The sequence below is a fragment of the Opisthocomus hoazin genome, chromosome 4 (genome assembly GCF_030867145.1).
Source record: "Opisthocomus hoazin isolate bOpiHoa1 chromosome 4, bOpiHoa1.hap1, whole genome shotgun sequence".
Lineage (NCBI taxonomy): Eukaryota > Metazoa > Chordata > Aves > Opisthocomiformes > Opisthocomidae > Opisthocomus > Opisthocomus hoazin.
This window is the reverse complement of record NC_134417.1, coordinates 39,142,075-39,165,380: the sequence shown is the minus strand read 5'-3', so window position 1 is coordinate 39,165,380 and position 23,306 is coordinate 39,142,075. Positions and strand designations below refer to the sequence as shown.

General features: G+C 44.7%; 1 protein-coding gene across 1 annotated transcript; it reads right to left on the bottom strand.

Moving 5' to 3' along the window:
• Positions 1–151: 151 nt before the first annotated feature.
• PPP1R17 (protein phosphatase 1 regulatory subunit 17) lies at positions 152–22,496 on the bottom strand. Its single transcript, XM_075418642.1, has 5 exons — positions 22,154–22,496; positions 15,453–15,565; positions 13,470–13,622; positions 11,587–11,748; positions 152–4,885 (listed from the first exon to the last, which is right to left on the bottom strand). The coding sequence occupies exons 2-5, from the start codon at positions 15,529–15,531 to the stop codon at positions 4,806–4,808; spliced, it is 474 nt and encodes a 157-aa protein (XP_075274757.1). The 5' UTR covers positions 15,532–15,565; positions 22,154–22,496; the 3' UTR covers positions 152–4,805.
• Positions 22,497–23,306: the final 810 nt, after the last annotated feature.

The following is a 23,306-nucleotide window of genomic DNA, read 5'->3' as shown; positions in this document are numbered from 1 at the left end:
ACTGGATCGCTTTGCTACAGCAAGGAAGTTTGGTGCTCTGTTTTTTGAGAGGGATTTGTTTATTTATTTTTTTAGAAAATGGTTAAAGTCTGAATTAAAAATCTGAATGTTAAAATCCACAATGAGTGAGGCATAGAGAGACCCTTGAGTATTCATTGTTTATATTTTGTGTATTTCTATGTCTACACAAACAGGTATTCGAAAGGAAGATTGGCTTCAACGTCCTCTAAGGCAATTGCAGCAGCCAGAGCAGAGATGGAGGAGGAAGGAGTTGTGGCTTAACAGTTTATATGGGCCTTTCCAATTCTTTAGGTCATGAGGCAGATGGTTGGAGTCATAAAGCAAATTTGGCTCTGGGCTGGCCATGTCCCCACCTCCTTTCTCCTGCTTGTTGAGGTCTGTTGTTCAGTTCTGCTGCTCAGGTATCTGGCCAGCACAAGAATTTCAGGCTGATCCTTCCCTATCTTTTTGCACGTACTCCTTCCTTTGCCCCGAACTTTTCTCCTGACCTCCCACAGACCTGCTAAGCATCACCAAGCAGCTCCCTTGATATGGATCCTGGACTATAGTCACAAAATTGCCGAGGCTGGATGGCACCTCTGGAGTTGGCCAGTCCAAATAGGGTCCACTGGAGTAAGTTATGCAGGGCTGTGTCCAGTATGGTTTTGAAAATCTCCAAGGATGGAGACTCCACAATCTCTCTAGGCTATCTGTGGTAGTAAAGACATGTTTTCTTACTTGTAAATGGCTTTATATGTGTTTCAGTTTGTGCCCATTGCCTCTTGTCCAATCAGTGGGTACCACTGGGAAGAGCCTGGTTCCCTCTTCTTTACTCACTCCCACCAGACATTTATATACATTGATAAGATCCCTTTAAGCTTTCTTTTCTCCAGGCTAAACAGAATACAGAGAAACAAACCTGGGATAGGTATAACTTTGTCTCAGACCCTAAGACCACCTGGGGGCCTAAAACCTGCTTTAAAGGTTGGAGAAGACTTGACAACTTGGAAAAATCCAAAGCTCATGGCAATGTGTCTCACGGTTATAAATACACAGCTTACATTTTACAGGATCATCACACCTGTAAGAACAAGCACTAATGGTCTGTCAAAAGCAGTTATTTTATTTCTAGAATGTGCTTTCTAAATTTGCCGCTGCTTGTCCTTCTGTCCGCTCTGTGTCTTTTCAGAATTCTTCAGGATGTTTGGTATAAGGATGGATTAAGCTTCCCTGCACAGCTCTTGGGTCCGACAGACTGACATGGGTTTTTCTTACAGGACCAGGAGCCAGTGTCATGGAGTAGAAACTGGTTTTCACTCATTGTGTTTCTAGAACTACATTTCTAGAATACTGGTATTTCTGTTTGCACAACCTTGGTCTAAGAGGCCCATGGCTTTTTTGGGGATGTAAGGAACAGAATAATGTGTGCTTATGAACTTATCCAAATACAAGTGAGAAGCCAAAATTTCTAATGTGCTTCACTGATGTGCACTTCCGATTTTTGCTTGTAGATGCAATTGCTGGACAGTCTCTCTGCATACAAGGATACTGTAGGGTCATCTGTACAAAATGTAATCTCAAAAGGCAAGAAGGGCATAGGACATGCAGGAAGATAGTCTGTTATGATAGCTAAACACATCTATTAAATTAAGTGGTGAAAGCATTATACAATTATCAATTTATTAACCAGTAAGACAACATTTCAAACAGAAAAAATATCAGTGTAAGTGTTGCTAAACTCGATGCATGCAAATGCTGCTTTATCTGTGAATATAGTGTGAATTAATGATAGCATCATGAATGTTGCTTTGGGTTTGCTTCTGCTGCGGCTTAGCTGAGCAAGTCACTTAACCTATGGACGTCATATTTAGCGCTACAAAAATTCTCATTACATCCCCTTCAGATGGGTGATGGACTTTCTGCAGTCTTTAGTTGAAAGCTGCTAAAGCGCAAGGCCATTAAATCCCTTTGTCCCAATTCTATCATAAATGGAGACCTGTCCCTTAGTTTCTAGGTAGAGGTTAACTGAGAATTTGCTCCAAAAATATTAGCCATTAACAATCTCCCGACTGCAGTCAGTCTTTCATTCAGTGACTGAAGCACTTCATTCCCCCTGAGGCCTCGGACCGGTTGTTCTGCCCAGTGAAGAATTCTGAGGTGAGATGCAGTTCCAGCTGAATATCTGAATGCAAGCTGGCTGCTAACACCCTGAAGCGGTCCATGCCTGTACGCAGGAAATGCAAGTGACTTCAGACTGGAGCATCCCAGTCCTAACCGTGCTGTGGAAAGGCTTCATCTCTTTCTGTGCTTTCTGTTCCCTTCCGTTTCTGCTGTAATTGCCATGGGGGATCTTCGGGCACATGGGGTACAAAAGCATTTCTGCCCCAGAGCACACCAACCCTAGCCATTTGCCTAGGAGAGCAATTTGTGCAGTTTTAGCACTATCTGGTCTTAAAGGGAGAGTTTGGAGCCTGAGGGACAATAAATAAACCCAGCAAACCACTTTCACAGCATTGTACAGTCCACACACGATTCTGCAACACCTGAAGGCTTTGTTTTGGAGGAAGAGACAGTGTTTACCTGATTTGAAAAAAATCATATGTTATTCCCAGATAAAGGGAATCATATCTTATTCCAAATAAACATTTAACACTTTCGCTGAGTGCAATGAGGCAAATGAAATCTTTGAGAAATGATTCATTGCACTGCTTCCCAGGAACATTGCAAAAACTCCTATTTACTTAATTGATCAAGTGAAAAATTACTTTTTAGTTCCTCACATTGCTCCTGGGTGGAAGACCAGTAAATGTTGAATTAACAGGCTATGAATATGCGATTTTAAATGACCTGTAGGAAATGATGTATGTTGCAGCATTTTTATGGCTGGACTTCGAGTTGATCTATACAGGGATGGTAAATTAGGCTGCTGTGCCGTCAGAGATGTCACTGGGACCGTAACTCCTCTTTGGCGAGGAACATATAGTGCTGGGCTTAAAGGGTGCTCTTTTTTTCATATTAAGCTGTGTCAGCATTCCCCAGGCTCGGAAACAAATCCTCTTCGGAGCAGTGAAGTCAGGTCACACCCTATTAGTGCTCCTGCCTTGTGTTGTTAAGGGTCTTTGTGTCTGAAAATGTGCATTTTCATAGCTAATCCACTGCTAATGTTCATTTGAATCTTTTCAGGACGCTGTGCTCTCACTCTTGCTGTATTGTGCACTGAAAATATTCACCAACTTTACTGGCAAAGCTAGGCTTGAATCTCACGTATTTCTTATCACGTACTTGCTGTGACACACTTTACTGTGTACCTTACGTGGAGGTTGTTATATGAACTATTGGTTGATTATACTTTAAATATTATCTCGTCTCACTGATCGATTAACAGGACAAAAAAATGTACACCTCCTAGGTATCAGGCATCCCGTTAATAATATAGCTGGCCTCTTGTACAGTTTAATGCACAATTATTTATTATAAGCTTGTTGATTACATCTTGAAGCTGAATATCTGCAAATGGGCTGTGTTCTCATGAAAGGTGCTGGGTCAGTCACTGTGGCAAATGAAGTCCAAACTAGTGTACTCAGCTGTCTGCCTAAGGATGTTAGAAAGAGAACTGAATTCAGCCTGCCAGGCTAGATGGTCTTTAACTGCCGGCAGTGCTGCTCCATCTAGCGCACAGAGCTATTAAGGTAAGTGCAAAACTACCCAGTTCTACCTATTTTGCATAATATTCTACAAGTACCCGTCTCTGTTCGTACAAATGCTGAAGGCTGTAGCTGGCTGTGAAAACAATTCTTGAGGGAATCAATGAGGTAAACTATTAAAAAAACCCCGCTGTATGCGTATGCCACTGAGTAATGCTGTTTCTTTTACTCAGTTTTGAATCTCCTGTTGTGGTTTTCAATCTTTACAGACTCTCCCAACTGACAACCTAGGATCCAGTTTAAAAATCAGATGACAGAAGAAGAAGTATGGAGCGAAAGGATCGACTGTCCAACTAGTTTATCTTTCACCAACCCAGGAATAAAACCTTTTAAAGAAAAAAAAATCAATAGTCTACCCTGGTGTAACAGGCAGGCGCTGCACTTCTATGTTTCTCTTCCAAGAGCTCTGCCCTCCGTCCTGTTTGCTATGCCAGCGTTAACAGCACTTAGCTGTAAGTTTTTGCACTGCAGTAAATCTACATTTTTCTCCTCACAAGTACAAGCCGTGAGCAGATCCAGGCAGAGGCAGTGTTTGCTTTGTATTTCAGGGACTCGAGAGTTGGTCCCTGCCCTCCCTCTCTCTCCATCTATCCCATCAGCTTTGCACGTGGGAATTTGCACTGCAGTTGGTGTTCTTCCAGCAGAGGAAAGTTGAACGAATGAGGTGAAATGTTAGGAGAAAAAAGCAATTTAAATCATTAGTTGATGTTTTATGGCCCTGTGCTACCAACCACTCTGGTATCTAGTTCCAGGTACAGTGGATTCGTGGTATCCTTTGTGTTAACTCTTACCACCACGCTGCACGAAGCTAGACCTGATCTGAGATGGATTCCTCATTGACAAAAATCCTGGGAAGCTGCTTTTAGTAAACCAAATGAATCCTTCCAAATCCAGGTGTAAGTGAAATTTCTGTCATCATCTCCTATGATGCTTGCTGGGATTTCATGAGATGCAGATAAGCACTTGAAGATAATTTCAGTTCAAGTGCATGCTTGAGAAAATTATTATTTATAAAAATGAAAGGACTGTTTTTTCTATGTGCTGCCACTTTGAATGACCCAGAATTATTTACACTGCATTATGGAAAATATCACTGTAATCTTAACTGGGGATTGTGTCTCCATCCTTTTCTTCATCTTCCATAATCACTGTTTGCTTTTCTTCAGTAAGCAGCTTAGTGCCTTAAAAACAGAAGGACACACACACAAAAAAAGAGAGAAAACAAAGGAGTTGATTTAAAATATTACTTCTTTAGAAAATACCAGAATAAGAAGAATCTTTCAGTCCTCTCTAATTTCTTGATCCTAATGTCATTTTCCAACATTGTGAGAATTACTCCAAATTTATTTTTGGCACACCAGTCTTGTGTTGTTTAGTGAACTAGAACTGGATCACTGCATTTTTAGCTAAATTTATCAGGCACTCTTAAATCTAGTGTATTTCCGCTACCTGTGAAAAGAGACACTGAAATTTTATCTGAGAACCTGTTTGTTAAAAGGGTTTGGGAAGGTAAAAAAGGGAGAGAGTTCCATGATGAAATAAATACTATGAATAATCTTTGTGGCTGAGTCACTTTATGTGAACATATGCAGGCATGCTTGTTTTCTACATGTATATAGCAATACTACTTAAATTCTGTAAATGCAGGTGCCAAAAGAGACAAATGTTAGAATACCCACATGCCAAGTGCCATCCCTGCTGACGTAATAGAGTATCAATAAATTGCAAAAGCAAGCAGGTTAAGATCAATGTTAAAAACACTCAGGTATGTTATTGAAGGCTTTGAGTAAGTAGGAGTTACTGAGGTTTGGGGTTTGAACAAGCTTTGAAGCCTAGCCGTCCTGTAAAGAGTAGAAAACTAAAGCTTCATCCCTGTCATGAAAGCACTGAAGAACAATATGAGACGGTATCAAAAGGAATTTGATTTGACAGTTCGAGCACACCATGGGGATTCCAGACCCTTTGATCAGCTGTAGATATGCTGTGTGAAGTATCTTCCCCTGTATAAGTGTTTCCTTCTTCCAAAGTCCTGCTCTATCATATGGGTAGGTTGTGGATCATACCTTCCACAAATATCTGCCTTCCCCCCCTTCTCTCTGTCTGTCTTTCTATTTTTCTCTCTCATACTTGAAACAGTAAGTCTACCTATTACAGATCTTGAGGCTTTTATGTGCTACCAAGATATCACAATTACTGTAACTGCTCTCTTTATTAGAAATTAAATGAATTGAGTGAAGAGAGGACAATGTGTTAGATAGAAAATGTTCTTCATCCCTATTTTAACAGATTGTGTTGGTTTTGCCAGTTCCCAGTGAAAGCCAAGTGACCTGTAAGATATATTTTATGCCCATATTCCTTGGTGTGGAGTTTAACATAGTCTAAAAACAGGATGAGGGTTACCATTGTGTCGAGACCAACGAAATCCCTCCCTAATTCGGTCTCCTGCGGTTTGCTCTCAGTCTGTGCCAACCAGCCGAGTTGTTCAGTCAGAGCAACCTATTTTGCTTCTTTCTGCATTGAAAGCCCTCTCACAGAGAAGGCTTTCAGTCTGGACGAGCTCTGAAAATAGAGCAATACCACACAGGAAGATTTTCTTCAACTTTGGAATCTTGTCAAGAGGTGATGAATTAATGAAAATGCTAACCTATACTGCCCTTCATTTAAGTTAGCTCCTGCTTCATCTATATGGAGGTCTTGTGAAATAGCTGGTTTCAGTGGGACCAGGAGATAAACTGAAAAGCGTGAATGAATATTCACAAAGGACTTCATTTGTTCGAGCAGCTACTGAGTAACCGATGTTGTTAAATGCAAAGAATTATGCCTTTTTATGGAGATGGATGTAAATATTTCCCACTCAGACTTCTATTCATATAGGCCACTTAGGCAAATACAGTCAATTTTGTTTTTCCTATTGTCCTTTTTTTTAAGGGAGGATATTTTTTTGGTTTATTGTTGTTATTTTTTCTTCATGCAGCATTTGAGGAACAAGAAAAACATAGCTAAAATAAGCTTAAATTGTGAAGCTATAATGGATCATTTGATGAGAGGTAACCTATCTTTTAGGTAGACTCAGAAATAAGAGATCAGGAATGTAAGCTAAATAGAGCTGCGCTGTGCTTTATGATCATGTCTCTTACTTGAATTATGAAGTGATGAAAGAAAAATATGTTTATGTAATTTTGATGGCTTGATTACACTATATAAACTAGCCTTATTAGAGCAGATGCTAGAGACAGCTGGAAGATAGCAGCCAAGCAGAGGTCCCCAGCTCTTGGCTGGACCCGCATCAGTAGTGTGCCAGACGCTTACCCCAGTCCGTAGCAAGATGTACATTGTTATTAGTGAATCACTTTTGTGACTGATGAACTCCAAAGGTTTCCAGCAGAGTTCAGGATTCGAAGCTCAGAGGAGGACAGAGCCTAGATCTGCAGGTTATTAACCTTTCAGACCAGGGACCACCAGCAACTTTAAGAACAACTCTGTGCCTTTAAAATCAGCCTTTTAGTGCAAAACAGTGGAAAGAGGATACGAATTGGATGTCTTAACTAGAATTATTTCTATAGAATAGGGGAAGGATTTTTTCCTTTCATATAATGACACTGATCACTTGTGGGGAAAGTGTGTTTTACTGAATGAGGTTTGGAAATTCTGGGTTTAAAGGAGTGAGCAGGACTGGGAAATGGGGAACATTTGCAAGCCAGTCTTTCTCTGTTTACTCTTTAAGTAAATCACGTAGCCTCCCTGCCTCTGTTTTCCCAGCTGTGCGTGTTACAAAATGTAGCTCATCCCGCAGTTCTGTTTTAAGGATTGCTAGGTTGTACTGTTAATATATGCCAAGGCATCTGACTAAAGAAAGCAGTGTAGAAAGATAATGTAGCCATGTTTTCCCAGCAGAACCTGCAATTGCTTGCAATGTTTAGCTAGAAACTAGGACTTCAAAGGCTCAGAGAGACATGAGAGCTGTTAGGAAGCTGAAACACAGGCAGAAGTTGGTTTAAATCAACCATTTGCCGGGTGCCACCTAGATCTAAGCCACTCTTCTGGATTGTAACTCAGAAAACCACCAATATGGCACCAGTTCCCCTTGACTGCCTACGGACAACTTCTGCAGCTGGATTGGAAGAGTATTGGATTGCTCCAGTCACATCCCTTGCATTGTACATCATTTGTACACCCATGGCACAACCACATTTGCACTACCTCAATAGGAGTTTGGAGGCTGAGCACATTTAGAAGTCAGATCCATGTAGAGGAGGGTTTTGTGATGCCCAGACTGAGACAGTTAAGCTGGCTAAGGACTGATTCCCTTAGTCTCCTTCTGCAGACAACAGGTAGCCATGGGTTGCTGCAGACAGTAATGTTCAGATCCCAATTTAGCAGCCCCCTTGCGTGTTTGCGAGGTGTAAAACTGATTCTACTTCTCACTTGGATCACATGCCATCCAGTAGATATATTGATTTTCATCACTTTGTATGGTCTGTTTGACTTGCTTTAATTTGCAAAAGAAAATCTCTCTGGCCACCCAAGGAGGAGAGGGACCGTCATGGAAGTGCTCATAATCAGCTGTTCAAAATGGAGAGAGATAACACAGCTGCCATTTTTTCTACGTTTACAACAAAGCTATTTGTATGGACAGCTGCTTTAAAAGATAGGCTAGTAATTAAGCTCTGTTACTACAAAGAATTAAGTGGAGTTTTTTGAATTGGCATTGGGAAGTGGCATTTGGGAGGGATCTGAAGGGGAAATGTTAGAAACGGGGGCAATCCTCATTAGCAGGTCACAAGGGATATGTGCGGCACTGAGTGTGCTGCTGACTGCATCAACGCCAGTAACAGGGAGACAGGGACAGAAAGGCCTGTCTATATGTATTTAGTGCACGTAGCTCTGCCAGGGCTTCTCAGGTCTCTGAGTCTATAATTCAGGTTCTATTTTGCACAGCAGTTCCGCAAGAACTCCGTTTGTTTGTGCTCTGTCTGCCACCTGATGGGATAACCCTGAAAGTAAACAAGTAGTAAATACTGGACCAGCCCCCAGCCACAATGAGTCACTTTTTCACAGCAAGTCATGGAGCCACCGCTGAGAAATTTCACCCAGCAGAGCGCTGTATGTTGGTACGTATCTTCGAAAGAAAATATGCATCCTTAGAGTAGGGAGGGAATGAAATTCTGGCATGCAAACATATAGGCTGCTTTGCCCCCGATACAGGCACAAGGCTGCCACAGGCAGTCAGTCACTAGAAAATGGACCCAGAATACAGGATCTGGAAAAGCTGTCCGCAGGGAGAAGCAGCATCTAGCAGGCTGCTGTGAATCCATGCTGAGTGCTGGAAGGTGCCTACTTCACCAGCAGGCAAGAAGGTGTCGTTGGAGGTGTAATTCAAAACAACTGAAAATTGCATTAGTTTCTACCATTTTCCCAAATACACACAGGCTGAATTTTGTTGCACATTTGAATGTCACTGCATTTTATTTTTCTCCTCTCCTTGCCTCACTTCACCTTCCCCTTTCCTTTACATTTTCCTTTCCTTTCCTTTCCTTTCCTTTCCTTTCCTTTCCTTTCCTTTCCTTTCCTTTCCTTTCCTTTCCTTTCCTTTCCTTTCCTTTCCTTTCCTTTCCTTTCCTTTCCCCTTTCCTTTCCCCTTTACCTTTCCCCTTTACCTTTCCCCTTTCCTTTCTCCTTTCCTTTCCTTTTTCCTTTTCTTGTGCTTCCCCTTTGAGTTTTTGGATTATCAGATCATATGCAGATTATAATGTGTTTCTGTTACCATATAACTTATTTTAGCTTCTTTTCACTCTGAAAATTATTAAAAGGTAAAGAGGAAGTCTTCTTGGGAGGCAGGAGGTGAAGACACTGAGTTATTCTTGTTTCTTGCTGAAGTGCCTACTTGTGCTAGTTAAAGCTAGGGTAGAAACATGAAGTGAAAAGTGACTAGATGCTAATCCAACCAGAGTGCTGTTGAGGCAGGTCAGGGACATAACTCACCCTTGCTGCATCCTCTTAGCTAGCAATTGCTTTTAAACCAAACAAGACTCAGAGCCTCTCAGCTTCTCTGTCACTTTTCATCTTTGATGTCTATCATCACAAGTGTTTTGCTTTCAGGTTCTCCTTCTCTGCGTATACCCTGAAGTGCACAGGACATCCAACATCTTCAAAGGTGCTACAAATGGCCAAAGACAACTTTTCTTGGGAGTGTTTTCAAGCTGTCCGAAATAACTTCTCATCTCTCCTCCAAGGTCGATGGGAAAGGTAGGCTTCAAGTATAATACACAGGACTAATATTTATTACAAATGGCTTGATGAATTTTGCCTCTGCTTCTGTTTCTGAATCAATCCCTGAGAGACTAAGATTTTTTTGCCACCTAATTTATTTGTCATGTGGAATTCCAGGTAATTTCCTGGGTAATTTTCTCCAGCAATTACATGAGCAGTTCATTATCAGTGCTCCTCTGTATTAAATATTTCAAAGCAGAGCATTTGCAGTTGGGCTCAGAAGTTGTATGATAGATTTAATTTCCCCCAGCAAATGACTGGACCAGGTTTCCTGTGACTCACTCCTGGCAGCGCTGATGCCACAAGCCACTGGGATGCTGGAGTTCAGGGAGCAAATAAAAAATGTGTTTTTCTTAGGCAGATCGGTACGCAAAGCACTAGTATTCACCACGCTTGCTGCCATGATCCTGCAAAATTAGTCATACTCCTCTATGCTTTTGGGAGCCCCAAACTGATTGAATGAAAAAGAATTCTTACACATGTTGAAGTCAGTTTTGAAGGCTCAGATTCACAAAGAAAGGAGATGTCTACAAGTACAGGTGCCTGTTTGGATTGATGAAGCCATTTGCACATCTTATGATTATTAGGTGTACAGGAAATTCCATTCAAAGTGTGCCTGAAACTCAGGTGCTTGATGTACCGAGCTGTTGCTGAGTCACTCAGGGCCAAAGTATGTCTCAGGACCTCCTCATTTAGTGTGCCTCACTGCTCAGTAGCGCCAACCCACAGCAAAACTGGTTCATACAAGAAGCTCCTAAGGGAATAGTATTTTCCAGTTTTGGCACTAGTTTTGGATCTGGGTTTGTTTGTTTGTTTGTTTTTCATTCATACATTTATGCATTTAATTGTTCATTTTTTGCTCCATCCTGTGATCTGGAAAGGGCTGGTACATAGCATACAAACATGCACTAGTTCTTGCATCCCTGGCTAGCACTGATAATTTACATCTACACAATGCTTTGCATCTTCAAACACCTTCAGAAATACTGATGGATTAAGGCTCTGCTGTGGTAGAGGAATGTGGGAAGCACAACAAGGAAAGGGTCTTAGGACCCAGACGTGGCTGACTGACTTCATCTGGTCACCGAGCAAATTAGCTTCTGCACTGTGTATTATGTTGGAAGCACAGAACTGTCTTTAAGGTGCTGCTAATGAGAAGTTCATCACAAGCTTGGTTTCCTCAGTGCATGTTAGGGACTGTGGAGTTAAGAGGAGGTTAATCAGGACAGCTTTGCTCCAGGGTGTTTGAGGCAGTGTGAGCTATGTTAGTACTGGTGACCCAAAAATTTGGATGTGCTCAATTTGAAAAGCAGGGCAGTAGTTGGCCTTTCACAAAAGTAGGATCTTGTTTGCAAGAGATAATCAAGTGACCTAATGTCTTCTCTTACTCCCTTTCCCTTCTATCCCAAAAGCATGAGTAGGGAATACGGAAAAGACTTTCCATGAGCCACCACCGCTATTGCATACTTTGACCAAATAGGTCCAGTTCAGCAGGAACTACTGAGTACACTGGGTAGAGGAACCTCCTTCCAGCCTCCTCCCAAGCATACTTCTGACAGTAGCTGCGTTTTGCTTCCCCTTTGGAGTACCTTTACCTAAGTACGTTTCTTACCGATTATCAAGGGCGGGATGTGTATTGCAGGTGTATCTTTTCTCCTGGGCTTTTTGTGCTCCATTTCGGTGACCTGAGAGCCTGGACTCACTCTCTCTCTCTGTGGCTTCTCTGTGATGCCATATCTTTTCAGCAGACTATCAGAAAAGTCTGAAAATATGCCTGCATTCAAGAAAAAAAAAGAAAGTGCCACTTCAGCCTTGTTTACATCGAAGAAATTTGAGTCTGTGTAACTTTCCCAATGACTACTCTGAAGTAAAGTTGCACAAGTGGGTGACCTGTTCTGCATGGTGTACCCGCTCTCAAGGCTTTGCAATGACATATATTTCCTCCAAGTCAATTATATCCTATAGGCTATAGGCAGTGATGCTATCAGGCCACCTGGTTTCTGGTTGTACTTAATGGACTAAGCTGTAGCCCATCAAAAGTCATGGTAAAGAAGGGGGCAATGGGCACAAACTGAGGCACAGGAAGTTCCGTCTGAACACGAGGAAGAACTTCTTCCCTCTGAGGGTGACGGAGCCCTGGAACAGGCTGCCCAGGGAGGTTGTGGAGTCTCCTTCTCTGGAGATATTCAAGACCCACCTGGACAGGGTCCTGTGCAGCCTGCTGTAGGTGACCCTGCTTTGGCAGGAGAGTTGGACTAGATGACCCACGGAGGTCCCTTCCAACCCCTACCATTCTGTGATTCTGTGAAGAAGAGTGCAATCTTCTATTCCAGAAGCTTAAACACCTTATCAAAGTAGTTTAATCACATGGACCCTCAAGCCTCTGCTAGGGAGCAATGTGATCACACAGAAATGACCTGTTTTAACCAGTGAAACAAGGTTTTCTTTATGATATGGCTACTATGGGCAGTGCAGCTCTCCAAGCCTCTCAGCCAGTCTTCCCCGAGAGAATTGCTGAGGGGAAGATACATGTGAAAGCTGGACAGACTCAATTTCAATGTCTGGATTACAAATACTGGAAAATCCCAGCTACTTGTTTTTGACTTGGTGAATTGTTGTGGGTACGCAGGGGACCGCGCAAGTAGTTACTGGCTAACTCCTCTGTGTATGTGCAGCATGGGAAGAAGAACTCAATACCGTTGATACAGGAGCACAGGTCTCCCTGGAGAGCACAACAAGGAGTGCTTGTTAGCAGAGAGAAGTGACAAACATTTATCTCCACTGCTGATCTTGGAAGATTGTCAGGTTTCAGTGGCAGTCTCCTGCCATTCTTCCATTCCCCGGGCTGGTGGCCTTTGGCTCCTGAGCTTCAGAGGTCTATGGATGCACAGCAGCAGGGTGCATCCTACAAGGAGTCCCTTTGTTGCTGTGGTGGTTTCTGGCTTCCCAAAACACCCGCTCTCTGCCAGAGTCCCCATAAGGACAAGAGCCCTGAGATTCGCAGGAGGAGCAACCTGCAGCCAGCTCGTGTGCCCCTCTGCTCTCCTCCCAGCCCTCTCCCCGTTCAGCCTCCCCCTGAGCGCTGGGTACAAGTTCCGTAAGACAGTGCAGGAGCTGAGCTGAATCCTTTTGGATTTTGGAACAGAACCAGTTTGGAGATCTAGCATGGCTCAGCATCTAGAGATAAATACACATAATTTATCACGTAAAGGCATCAAGACTATGAGACGCAAGGGAGCGCGTTTTACAGGAACATGTGCCCACCCACCTTGGTATTCCCAGACCCTGTGAAGAAAACCCCTTCGTCTAACAGCAGACGCCTTTGAGAAAGTCAGCCAAGGGGGTCTGCCTGCCTTCCCAGGTGCACATGGCGTGGAGCTCCTTTCTTGCCCATCTCCAAGGTGATATAAGTGAACAAGAGGTCTCCAGACCTTTGCCCGGATTTGGTCCACTAGGCTGAATTGGGATTTTGAAGTCAAGAGGTGCAGTGCTCACCTGTTAGGGGTGGTGGGGTGTGTAAAGCTGGTGTATCTTTTCTCCGTGGCTTTTTTTGCTCCTGCTCAGTGTTTTGAGAAGCCTGGATGGTTTTACCTTTTCTTGGTTTATTTTTGAGGTCACAGCTTTTAAATAGCTGCTCTGAAAGATCCTCTGTGGGGAAAAAAAAAGAAAAGATGGCTGGAAATTGAAACTGAGGGGAAATCATAAACCCAGTGGTGAAAATAAAGCTTTACTAACACTGCTTTCATCCGAGTACACTAAAACACCTGTGGAGAAGCGTCTCTGCAGTAGTCAGTACAAGAGGCCTCTGTACTACGTGGGAGTCAAGTGACTTAGGTGGTCCTTCTGCTTTGTAGGTGGTAGGCATAAAGCAGAGGGAGATTGCTGTGGGCAGCGGTGTGTGACAGGGCAGAGGGGAGGCTGCGCCGTCGTGTGCAGCGGTGCCACGGCCGTCCCTCTTTCGTCCAGCGCTAACTGTGCAGGCTGTGTCTTCAAGAGTTACAAGGGCACTTCTGTGAAGGAAAGATTTACGTGTGTGGGGTCAGCCTGGGGTATGGGTAAACTAAGCCAGTATATTGTTCCCTTCAAGAGATGGTTTTATTTCCAAAGCCACTGAGCAGTTGGTATTTGCTTTTGATTTACATAACATTACACTGGATTTTTGGTTTTCCCTTGAAATAGGCCTTGACTCAGATGACCCAGACAGTCAGCATGGTTTTTCTGCAAGGATCTGCATTTCTGGGTGCTAATTCAAGCTGAAAATACTGAATCTGGCCTGTCATTAGTACCATCACACAAACCAACGCTTAGATTTCTTAAAAGTTTCTTGTTTGGTGTCAGCGGGGTCCCCTACCGCCACCCAACCCCTGACTGCAGACTTGGGTGCAACAGGACTTCGTTCTAGGCACTCTCACGCTGTCTGAGGCAGCCGTACAGCTGCGAGCCTGTCAGTAGACATGGGAAGGATGACCTCCACCTGGAAGGTGTGGGGTCTTTTTCCAGCCCTCACAGGTTTCCTGCACAGTACTAATGAGCTCATTGAACCTCCCACTGCCTCAGTATCCCGACTGTAGAATGGGACATGTTCTCTACTTATTTAAATAACTAATTTTATGGAACAATTACATTTGGTGTGCCAGAAGTTGTAAAAGTGGTGCCTGTGGCTAGCAATGCTATGTGGCAGAGGCAGAACAAGAATAGCTTCCTTGCAGGCCAGATAAACAAAGTTTATACAATTGTGCTTGCCTGCAGTGAGACACTTTTTTTTTGACAAGCAAGTGAAATTGCTTTTGTGTTTCATTATCGTCATCCCACGGGTAACAACGAGCAAATAGATTTTTGTTTCTGAGTTGCTAAATCTTCATGACAATTTTGTAAGGCTGGAACGAAGTAATAGCATCTGAAGCAGAGGCAAAGCCCATGGATATGCAAAAAACACATCTATCAAGTACGAAGTCTGGTATTTAGGAATGTGGCAGAGCAAAGATGCCTCTGGTACTCTCAGTGCAAAAGCTGCGTATGAAGTAGGTTCAGAAATGAAACAGATTGATGCTGAAGGACAAAAAGTATTTAGAAAGCCACCCCAGTGGAGGCAAAAGGGGTGTTTGAAAACTTTTACTGGCATTGCTGATGCAATATGTGTTCAGGGAAGGTTCAGCTGTATCCTACATTTCAGTTCATTGTGGTATAAATGAAGAAACTGCTCTACTTTCTCTACTAGGGAAAAGAACAATGACTCTTTTTCCATTCTCCTCTTTGATTAACTTTGCTGTAGAGCTTCAGCTAATATTTATTATGCAGGAAGAACAATTTTTGCCTTTCCATCTGGCATCAGAAGCGTCAGCAGAAGGTGTAATCTATCGGGTTTCATGAGGGCTCAGTTGTATTGCTGGAGGGGAAAAACAGGCACTGGACAGGACCTAATGATATGAAGGCAACACCCCTCTAATTACTGCACTGACATCATCTAATAACACTTACCTAAATGGTTACAGTGTGAATCACGCTTGTCCCGTCTGTCTTCTGGGATATCAAGTGGCTGAACACACTCAGTTGACATCACTGAAACAGGTTTTTCTCCCCCTTTGAAGCTACTACACCAAAAACAAACAAAAAAAAAAAGCAGCATGACATAAAGCAGATACATCGGTGTTATGTACCTACCTGCTAGCCACATCATGAGGAGTTTCTGTCTTCCAGCTGCTCTATGTCATGCAATCTGCTGGCCTGATTTTGCTCACATGTGTGAAGAGATGCATTTATTCACTGCCTTGGTTACACAGGCAAGATCCCATTTTTCCACCTACCTTGGTGTAAGCAACCCACACTAGCACGAGAAATACATTGGCAGTACAGAAGAATGCTGTATAGATCACACAGAAAGTGCTGTTACATGCACAAAGTAAATGCTAAGAAATAGGATGTTTTGCTCTGGTTTTCTTCTCCGTTTTTTCTCAACTGGGAACTGAGGATCATATTTGGTGTTTATCATAGAACCTAACTTTAATTATGAATGCTGTTGAGTTAGTCTTATAAGTCCAGCTCCTGTAAGAGAGCTTGGATACCCCTGGAGACCCAGTGTGAGTGCTGCCTCTGAAAGATGGCCAGAGCCCACAGATCCCAAAGCCAGCATGAAGCAGACATGCTCACCACCTTGGTAAGAGCATGGGAACCTGTTTCAGAAAGGTATTTAAGTGCCCGTGCTCTGTAGGTCTCACTGGATTGTTGTTTTGACTGTTTTATCCCCTTTTACTCAGAACTGGAGCGGGTCCTGGAGCCCAGCCTCCGACCTGAGCTCCCTCAGCATCTCCCAAGCCCAGATCTGATCCTGGGCTCAGTCACTCTGGGACCACCCCAGATGCCATCACAGGAAGAAGGAAATTAGACCACTTTTTTCTGCTGATCGTTTCTACAGTTGCTTCGTAGAAACCCATCAGGATGACAGAGCAATGTTAAAGGAAAAAACCTTCAACCTGAAGGTGCAGCCTGAGTGATCTGGATATCTCCCTTCAGCCAGCAATGGCTGTGGTAGTTTCTCACTCACAAACTCTGTTCTCCATTTTTGGGGAATAAGAGCAGACTTCTCCTTCTTGTAGGGAGGAGGTAGGCAATGAGGAAGAGAAAAAAAAACAGGAGACAACATGAATAGTAGAAGAAAGACAGGAGAAATTGGGAAAAAACAGAGGGAGGAAGGGGAGGTGGAGAAGAAAAGGTAAATAAAAGTGGTGAAAGAAAAGGCAGTTGGAGAAAAACAGTGGAAAGGAGGATAGGAAAATAGGAGACTGTACTGTGGGAGTCAGTTTTTATCTTGATGAAGATAAAGAAATTACTGATATTATTTCTCTGTAAATTGCAGTGGTTTTTTGTCAACAAGAAACAGAACGGTAGAGGAGTTAACCTCATTTCTATGACTCAACTTGTGTCTATAAAAAGAACAATTAATCCCCAAGCAAAATCCAGTCACATAAATATTTGCTAAACAAAATATGAAAGGTCGCACTCATAATCATGCACTGAGCTAATTCTTCAGGGGATGGAAAAACATACCCTAAACTCCAGTGACTTCAAAGTAAGCGGAGCAACACTGGCTGACAGCAATTAAAGGTCAGGAACATTGACTCATAATGTTTGTATGAGATTAACTGCCATACCCTTCAGTATTCAAAATTCACAAAAATTTGTAAAATTCTGTAAATTCTAAAATCCCTGACTGAATCAGGCCTGGATAAGGGGTTCAATCTCCAGTTGTTCACTGCAGAACTGTCCCAGTCCCACCTCACGTTAGTACTAAAGGATTATACTGCCTGGAGATTTTGCATTTACAGAAAAAAATGATCTTCCACTTGGGAAGACCCTGCATAAAGAAACCTTCGAATACACCTTAGCATGGTGTGGTTGCTCTGTTTATGCACTGTAGAAATAAGCTATAGCTATGGCTTAAAATGGAGCAATCATAATTTTATTTAAAATAAAAGCTTATTATCTGGCCAGATGAAGGCTCATGCTGCATTTTGTGGTTTGAGGGAGCATTTTTTCTTCAGTGACATTTGATTTTATAGGATTTGATTAGGGCCCACTGGCTAAATATTGTGGTTGTAGGGAAAATGGTCTTTTCTGAAGGGTGCTCTGTTTAGAAAGCTTTCAGTAGAATCAGGGATGCCATTTCAGACACTATGGACTGCTTTTGAACAGGTCTTGAGGTAAAAAATCTGAGGATAGATAGTAAAATTTAAATGTAAAATTGGCAGTAAACTATACTGACTGGAAATGCCTTATAAAATATGATTAACTTTTTGTCTGAATTTCACTGAGTTGTTTCATTGAGTGATTTCACCTAATAAAAAATAAGCTTTGTAAAGAGACTTAATGTAGGATTGGTGTGTGCAGATTAGGAGAGACTCCCTTAACTATTTTTTCCTAATAAAGTAGTTTGAAAAATAGTGTTCTGAAATAAATCTCTTAGAGCTGTCTTCACATTTTCGTAGGCACAGAGGCCAAGCCCTTGGCATCTTCGGTGCTTTAATATATCTCTTTACAGCCTCGTTTCTGACACCCTTCTTTTTTGTTGCCTTCTAAAGGTTGCCCTGCAGCCAGCATTGCCTTGCCTACAGAAGCGTTTCCACACTGCACATTGTGGCAGTCTGTGTGGGGAAAGTATAAAAGGAGAAAGATTACCGAGATGTGTCGTGGGTTTTGGTATCTTGGGTGTATAGACATTGCGTACGGCGTGCGAACCCGTGAGCGCTGTTACGTCTGGTCGCCGCGCCTTACGCACAGAGCTCTCGTCCAAAGGAGAGGTGATGTACGTGAGCAGTGTAATGGTGCTTTCCCAAAACCGCTACAATCAATTCCTGACACTGAAGCAGCAGATTCCCCAGCAGAGTTTCACGTGGGGAGGAAGGCTGCTGTGGGGGCTGTGTGAGGCCATTAATATGCCTTGACAAATGGAAGCGTGTTCTCGCATTTTCACGCATTAAGTGCAACCCTTTTCCTAGCAGCCTTCATGCTGGCACAGTTTGCACTCTGTGCCGCTGTCAGTCACCTTGGTAGGTAATGCTTGCTCTTTACGTGATGGACTAAGGTGTTTTTTTTCTTGCACTCATATCTCTTGACATAACGAGGCACGTCCATCCTTTGTGCCACTGTAATGGTTACAGTGGAGCTCTAAATCACCCTCAGCAAGAGACACTTCCTGAAATGGATATAGATTTTTCCATATGAACTAGGATTCAATAGTCATCTAGCCCGAGACTGGTACAATGCAGCTAGGCTGCACCACCCCCCTGCAGAGATGTGCAGTGCCTAAAGGAGTCACCCGGCGTTACTTCTGGGGAAAGACAGAGCTGACGGAGACGCCGTAAATGCTTCCCTGAAGGCTGAGGCAAGTTCCAGCTCTGCCTGCGTAGTTTTGCACTTGGTCCTCGTGAAAGCGTTTGTCATTCAATAGGACTGGCTCTGCTTACAGACAGAGCAGAGCAGGGAATGACGAGGCAGGCTGGAAAGTGCAGGTAGGAGTAAAAGCTACTTTGTTCTCCCTGTGGGTTAGCCCTCATGCTGAGTGACTGCCACAGAACAGCGGGAACCCTTCGCGGGAGATGGCCGTTCGGATGACAAGTGTCTGAACTTTTCACTTTCTAGATATCACCTTCGGTACTGATGGATTTCTGGGTAGCTTAAAGCACGCTCCAAAACTTTTTTCATAATTATCTGTATATGCCTGATTAAAATGCCTGAAAAAAACCTATCCAGAGAAAGGAGATGTACAGCCCCTCCCACTTACTGACAGAGTCTTAAAACACACAGACACGTTCATGCAAATGACAGGATTCTTTCTTTGCTTAACTTTTGGGGCTTCATCAGAAAGTCCACCAGTGCAACCAGTTCTGTGCTTCCGTTATTTAAAAAATACTTTGCCTAGAGATGGACAAAGAAACCAGTTTTGTTCTACTATTTTAATTTGCCGTTGGTTTAATGTAGATATTTGTCTCAAACAATCCGGCTACAGCTTAGGGAACATTCAGCAGAGCTACTCTCACAGATTTTCGCGTATATTCACGTGAATCTTTTGAGGCCATCTGATCATGTGAGATTTAAACCAACTTGAACTGAGACCTCCCGAGAAAAACCTACCTTATAAGATAGAAAACTAAAGCTTTGAGAACAAAACTGAAGAGCTGGACCTTTTTCATTTGATTCTGAGATAGGCACAGAAATGGCCTGGATTAGGGGAAGGTCACATGTCCACATCTTGTCTTCTAAGATTGAAATAGTTGTAGGTGCTATGCAGCTACATGGAAATTAGGTACCTATGTATATTTATATCCAGCCTCAAGGCACTACAGAGTTCTCAAAGGAGTCATCACTAGGAAATTGTTCTTACCTGTAAGATGGAGAAATCAACTTCTTCTCTGCATTTCTTATCAAAGTTTACAGGGGCTAAACAGGCATCAATATCTCATTGTCCTCACCATTGTACATTAAGGGCATGACTTGTTACACATGCACATTTTTTCCTTCTCTGTTGAATACTCAGAATTTGTGAACTGGCCCTTTGTAAGGTCTCCACAAACTGTGCTTCTGAGGGCTTCAGTGGACCATGTGGTGTTGTCCACAAGTATGCGGATTTTTCATTTTTTATTCCTTTTTTTTTTCCATTTGAGGGGAGGTTTTGTTTGCCCAGTGGGCAAAATCTCCAAGAAGAAACAGGGGCTAGTTTGCAGGACATACATAATCATTGAAGAAAAGGTTAGCATGTTGACAAGGATGCTACATAAATAAAAATACTCTTGACGGCATCCTTGCTGGGTGGCAGCAGGCAATCTGAATTTATTGACTATTTATTTTGGCAGGTCGATAATATTGTTGCCACAGAAGTCTGTATGGCAGTATGCACCTATCTTCTCCAGGAACCAAAACACTTCATAAGAGCATGGTTTTTTGCCATGAGCGGAGAGATGGAGAATTGAAGAGCAGAAATGGAGGTACCTGGGGCCCCGGGGTGGGACAGCACGCACACGTCCTTGTCCACATTCCTGTAGGCAGCGGCCTTGCTGCTGCTGGTGCACTCGACAGTTGGGAATGGGAAGAAGCGGGAACGTCTCGCAGTGTGCTGCCCCATGCAGACAAGTGGCAGAGGTTGGACTGCAACTGCTACAGCCCAGCCTGCGCCAAGGGCAGGGCATTGCTACCCTGCCCAACGAGCTGCTCAGGCATCAGGGTTTGCTCTGTAACACTGGTGCATCTCCTCTGACCACATGCACACTTAAAGTCTCCTGAGAGGTTCTGATTATTATTCTATTATTTTTAATTGCTTTGCCCCTCTCTGGTTGCAATGAGCGCACGAGCAAGGAGGGACAGGCAGGCTCCCAGCCTCCTTACCTGCTCTTCTCTTCCTCCCCTCCCTAAACCTACACGGAAGGCAAAGACAGACCTGTTCTTCCTTCTGTCGCGTGTCCTCTGCAGGGTCCTGCAGTGTGAGTGGGCCTGTTATTTGCATGAAGTCATTTACAAATGTTTAAGGAAGGAATAAGATGCTGTCATCTGGATGTAGCCATCCAGCACCCACCTTCCTGACACAGAGCTTATCTGAAATATCTCGGGGGCCAAGGGGAACGGTTGGCTATTTCCACCTGCGCTCAGCAGGCAGCCTTGGCTCCTTTACCAGCAAATACGCACCTTCACCCATACCCGGGTCCTGCCCTAGCCCCGTTACAACTGTTTCCTGGGCAAAACTTGTCGATAAAGCAAGACAACCCCTCTGAGGCAGTCAGGGTAGGAAATAGATGCCCTAAAAGTAGAAAGTCCGGGTGTTCCTGCTTTGTGATCCAAACTTCTCATGATGAGTTTTACTACATGTTGAACGTTACTCTATTGCAGTGACGTCTTCCTGGGCACAGGAGACAGCCTCATGCTACTGCACAGGGTTTCTGCTTCAGGTATTTGGGCACTAGACTGCTCTCTCCAGGCATTCTTATCAGGTGAGTCTGATTTCCATTTTTCTAAGGCATCTTTAAAACTTCTTGGGAAATACACCGGTATTTGAAAGCCTGATCCTGGTGTCTCCCTCCACCCAAACCTTTTGCCGGTAATAACTGCACGAACGCGGCGATCTCGCAGAGCTGTCTGGGAGCAGTTTCCTTTCTCAGACAGTGCGCTCCTGGGGGCCAGTTCAAAACCCAAGCTGGGCTGTGGACAGACTCCCGCTACCTCCCATCAACTCGTTAGAAAAAAACAGAAAAACCCCAACAGCTAAGCGTTGACCAACAGAAACAAAAAACCCGGGATAAGTTTGCGCAGTTTCTGGTCACAAAGTTTTTGAGTTTGGAGATAAAAAAAAAAAGAGTACAAAGATTTCCTTAGTTATTTTTTTGGGGTATAGATCAACCCCACACGCCAACCCTTTGTGGTGGAAGAAGCAGCCCGAACACCAGTTCCCACCCCACGACCCCCGTCCCCACGCCTTCCCCCCTCAGTGTGGTGGCACCCCTGGCTCTCCCCGCGTGGGACCACCCCCCCAGCCCGCTCCCCGCGGAGTTGGGGGGGGACCCCGGGTTTTCCTGCGCGTCCCCGCTGGGAGGGGGGGCAGCTAAAGGGAAAAAGGAAAAAAAATAAAATAAAAGAAGGAAAGAGCGAGGCGAGGAGCCAGCGGGGGCGGGGGGGAAGCGTGCGGGCCGAGTACTTACGAAGCGGTGCGGGGCGGCGGGACCGGTGCGGGATGGAGTGGGAGCTTGGCTGATGCTCGGGGCCGTCTTATCTCGGAGCCGGGGGGGGTGAGGGGGGGGAGCGGTCGCTATGGCAACGCGGGGCTCAGTCCTCCTCCGGGGGTGCTGGGGAAGAGCATCACCGGCCCCCTGCCCCGCCGGCCGGTCTCTCCTTCCTCTTCGTCGAGCTGCTGAGGCCGAAGGAGGAGAGGGAAGAGGACGGGGGAGGCGGGGGGCGACGGCGCCCGTCCCGCCGGGTGACCGAAAGCTGCTCTCGGAGGAGGCGGGGAGGATGCGAGGGAGCCGAGAGCGGCGAGGAAAACGGGGAGGGGAGGGGAGGGGAGGGGAAGGGAGGGGAGGGGAGGGGAGGGGAGGGGAGGGGAGGGGAGGGGAGGGGAGGGGAGGGGAGGGGAGGGGAGGGGAGGGGAGGGGAGGGGAGGGGAGGGGAGGGAGAGGGGCTGGAGCCGCCGGGGGCCCAGGGGAGAGCGGAGGGTGGAAGCGGGGCGGGGAAGGGAGGGCACCGCGACTGGGAGCAGCGGTGATGGGCACTGGCTCCAGCGCTGCGGCCGGGGGGTGACGGCGGTGTCTGGGCGCACATCTGGCCGCAGCTGGTCACACAAGCGCGGCATTTACGGGGCCGGGCAGGGAGTCTGCTGCGGCTGCCAGCTGTTTACCAGGAGAGACCGGTCTCTCCTATTTTAGCCCACGCCTTTGTAAGGGGCTGTTATTCCGACCGAGGGAAAAACATACAAATGTGCCTGACGTTGGAAAAGTTCTGCTCGATGGTGGGGCTGTGAACTGCCCCGACTGTCTTAGTGTTCGTTCGCAACAAAAATGCCTTTGTCTCTATCCTTTTATTTAAATATCTTTAAAAATTATGACTGCTCACTCTTGCGGTGGTCTCCCCCTTCGCTTCTCCCCCCACTCAGCAACTGCATTTCAACAGCAGCAGCATGCGCTGCACACTTTCACAGAATCACAGAATGGTCAGGGTTGGAAGGGACCTCCGTGGGTCCATCTAGTCCAACCCCCTGCTGAAGCAGGGTCACCTACAGCAGGCTGCACAGGACCTTGTCCAGGTGGGTCTTCAATATCTCCAGAGAAGGAGACTCCACAACCGCCCTGGGCAGTCTGT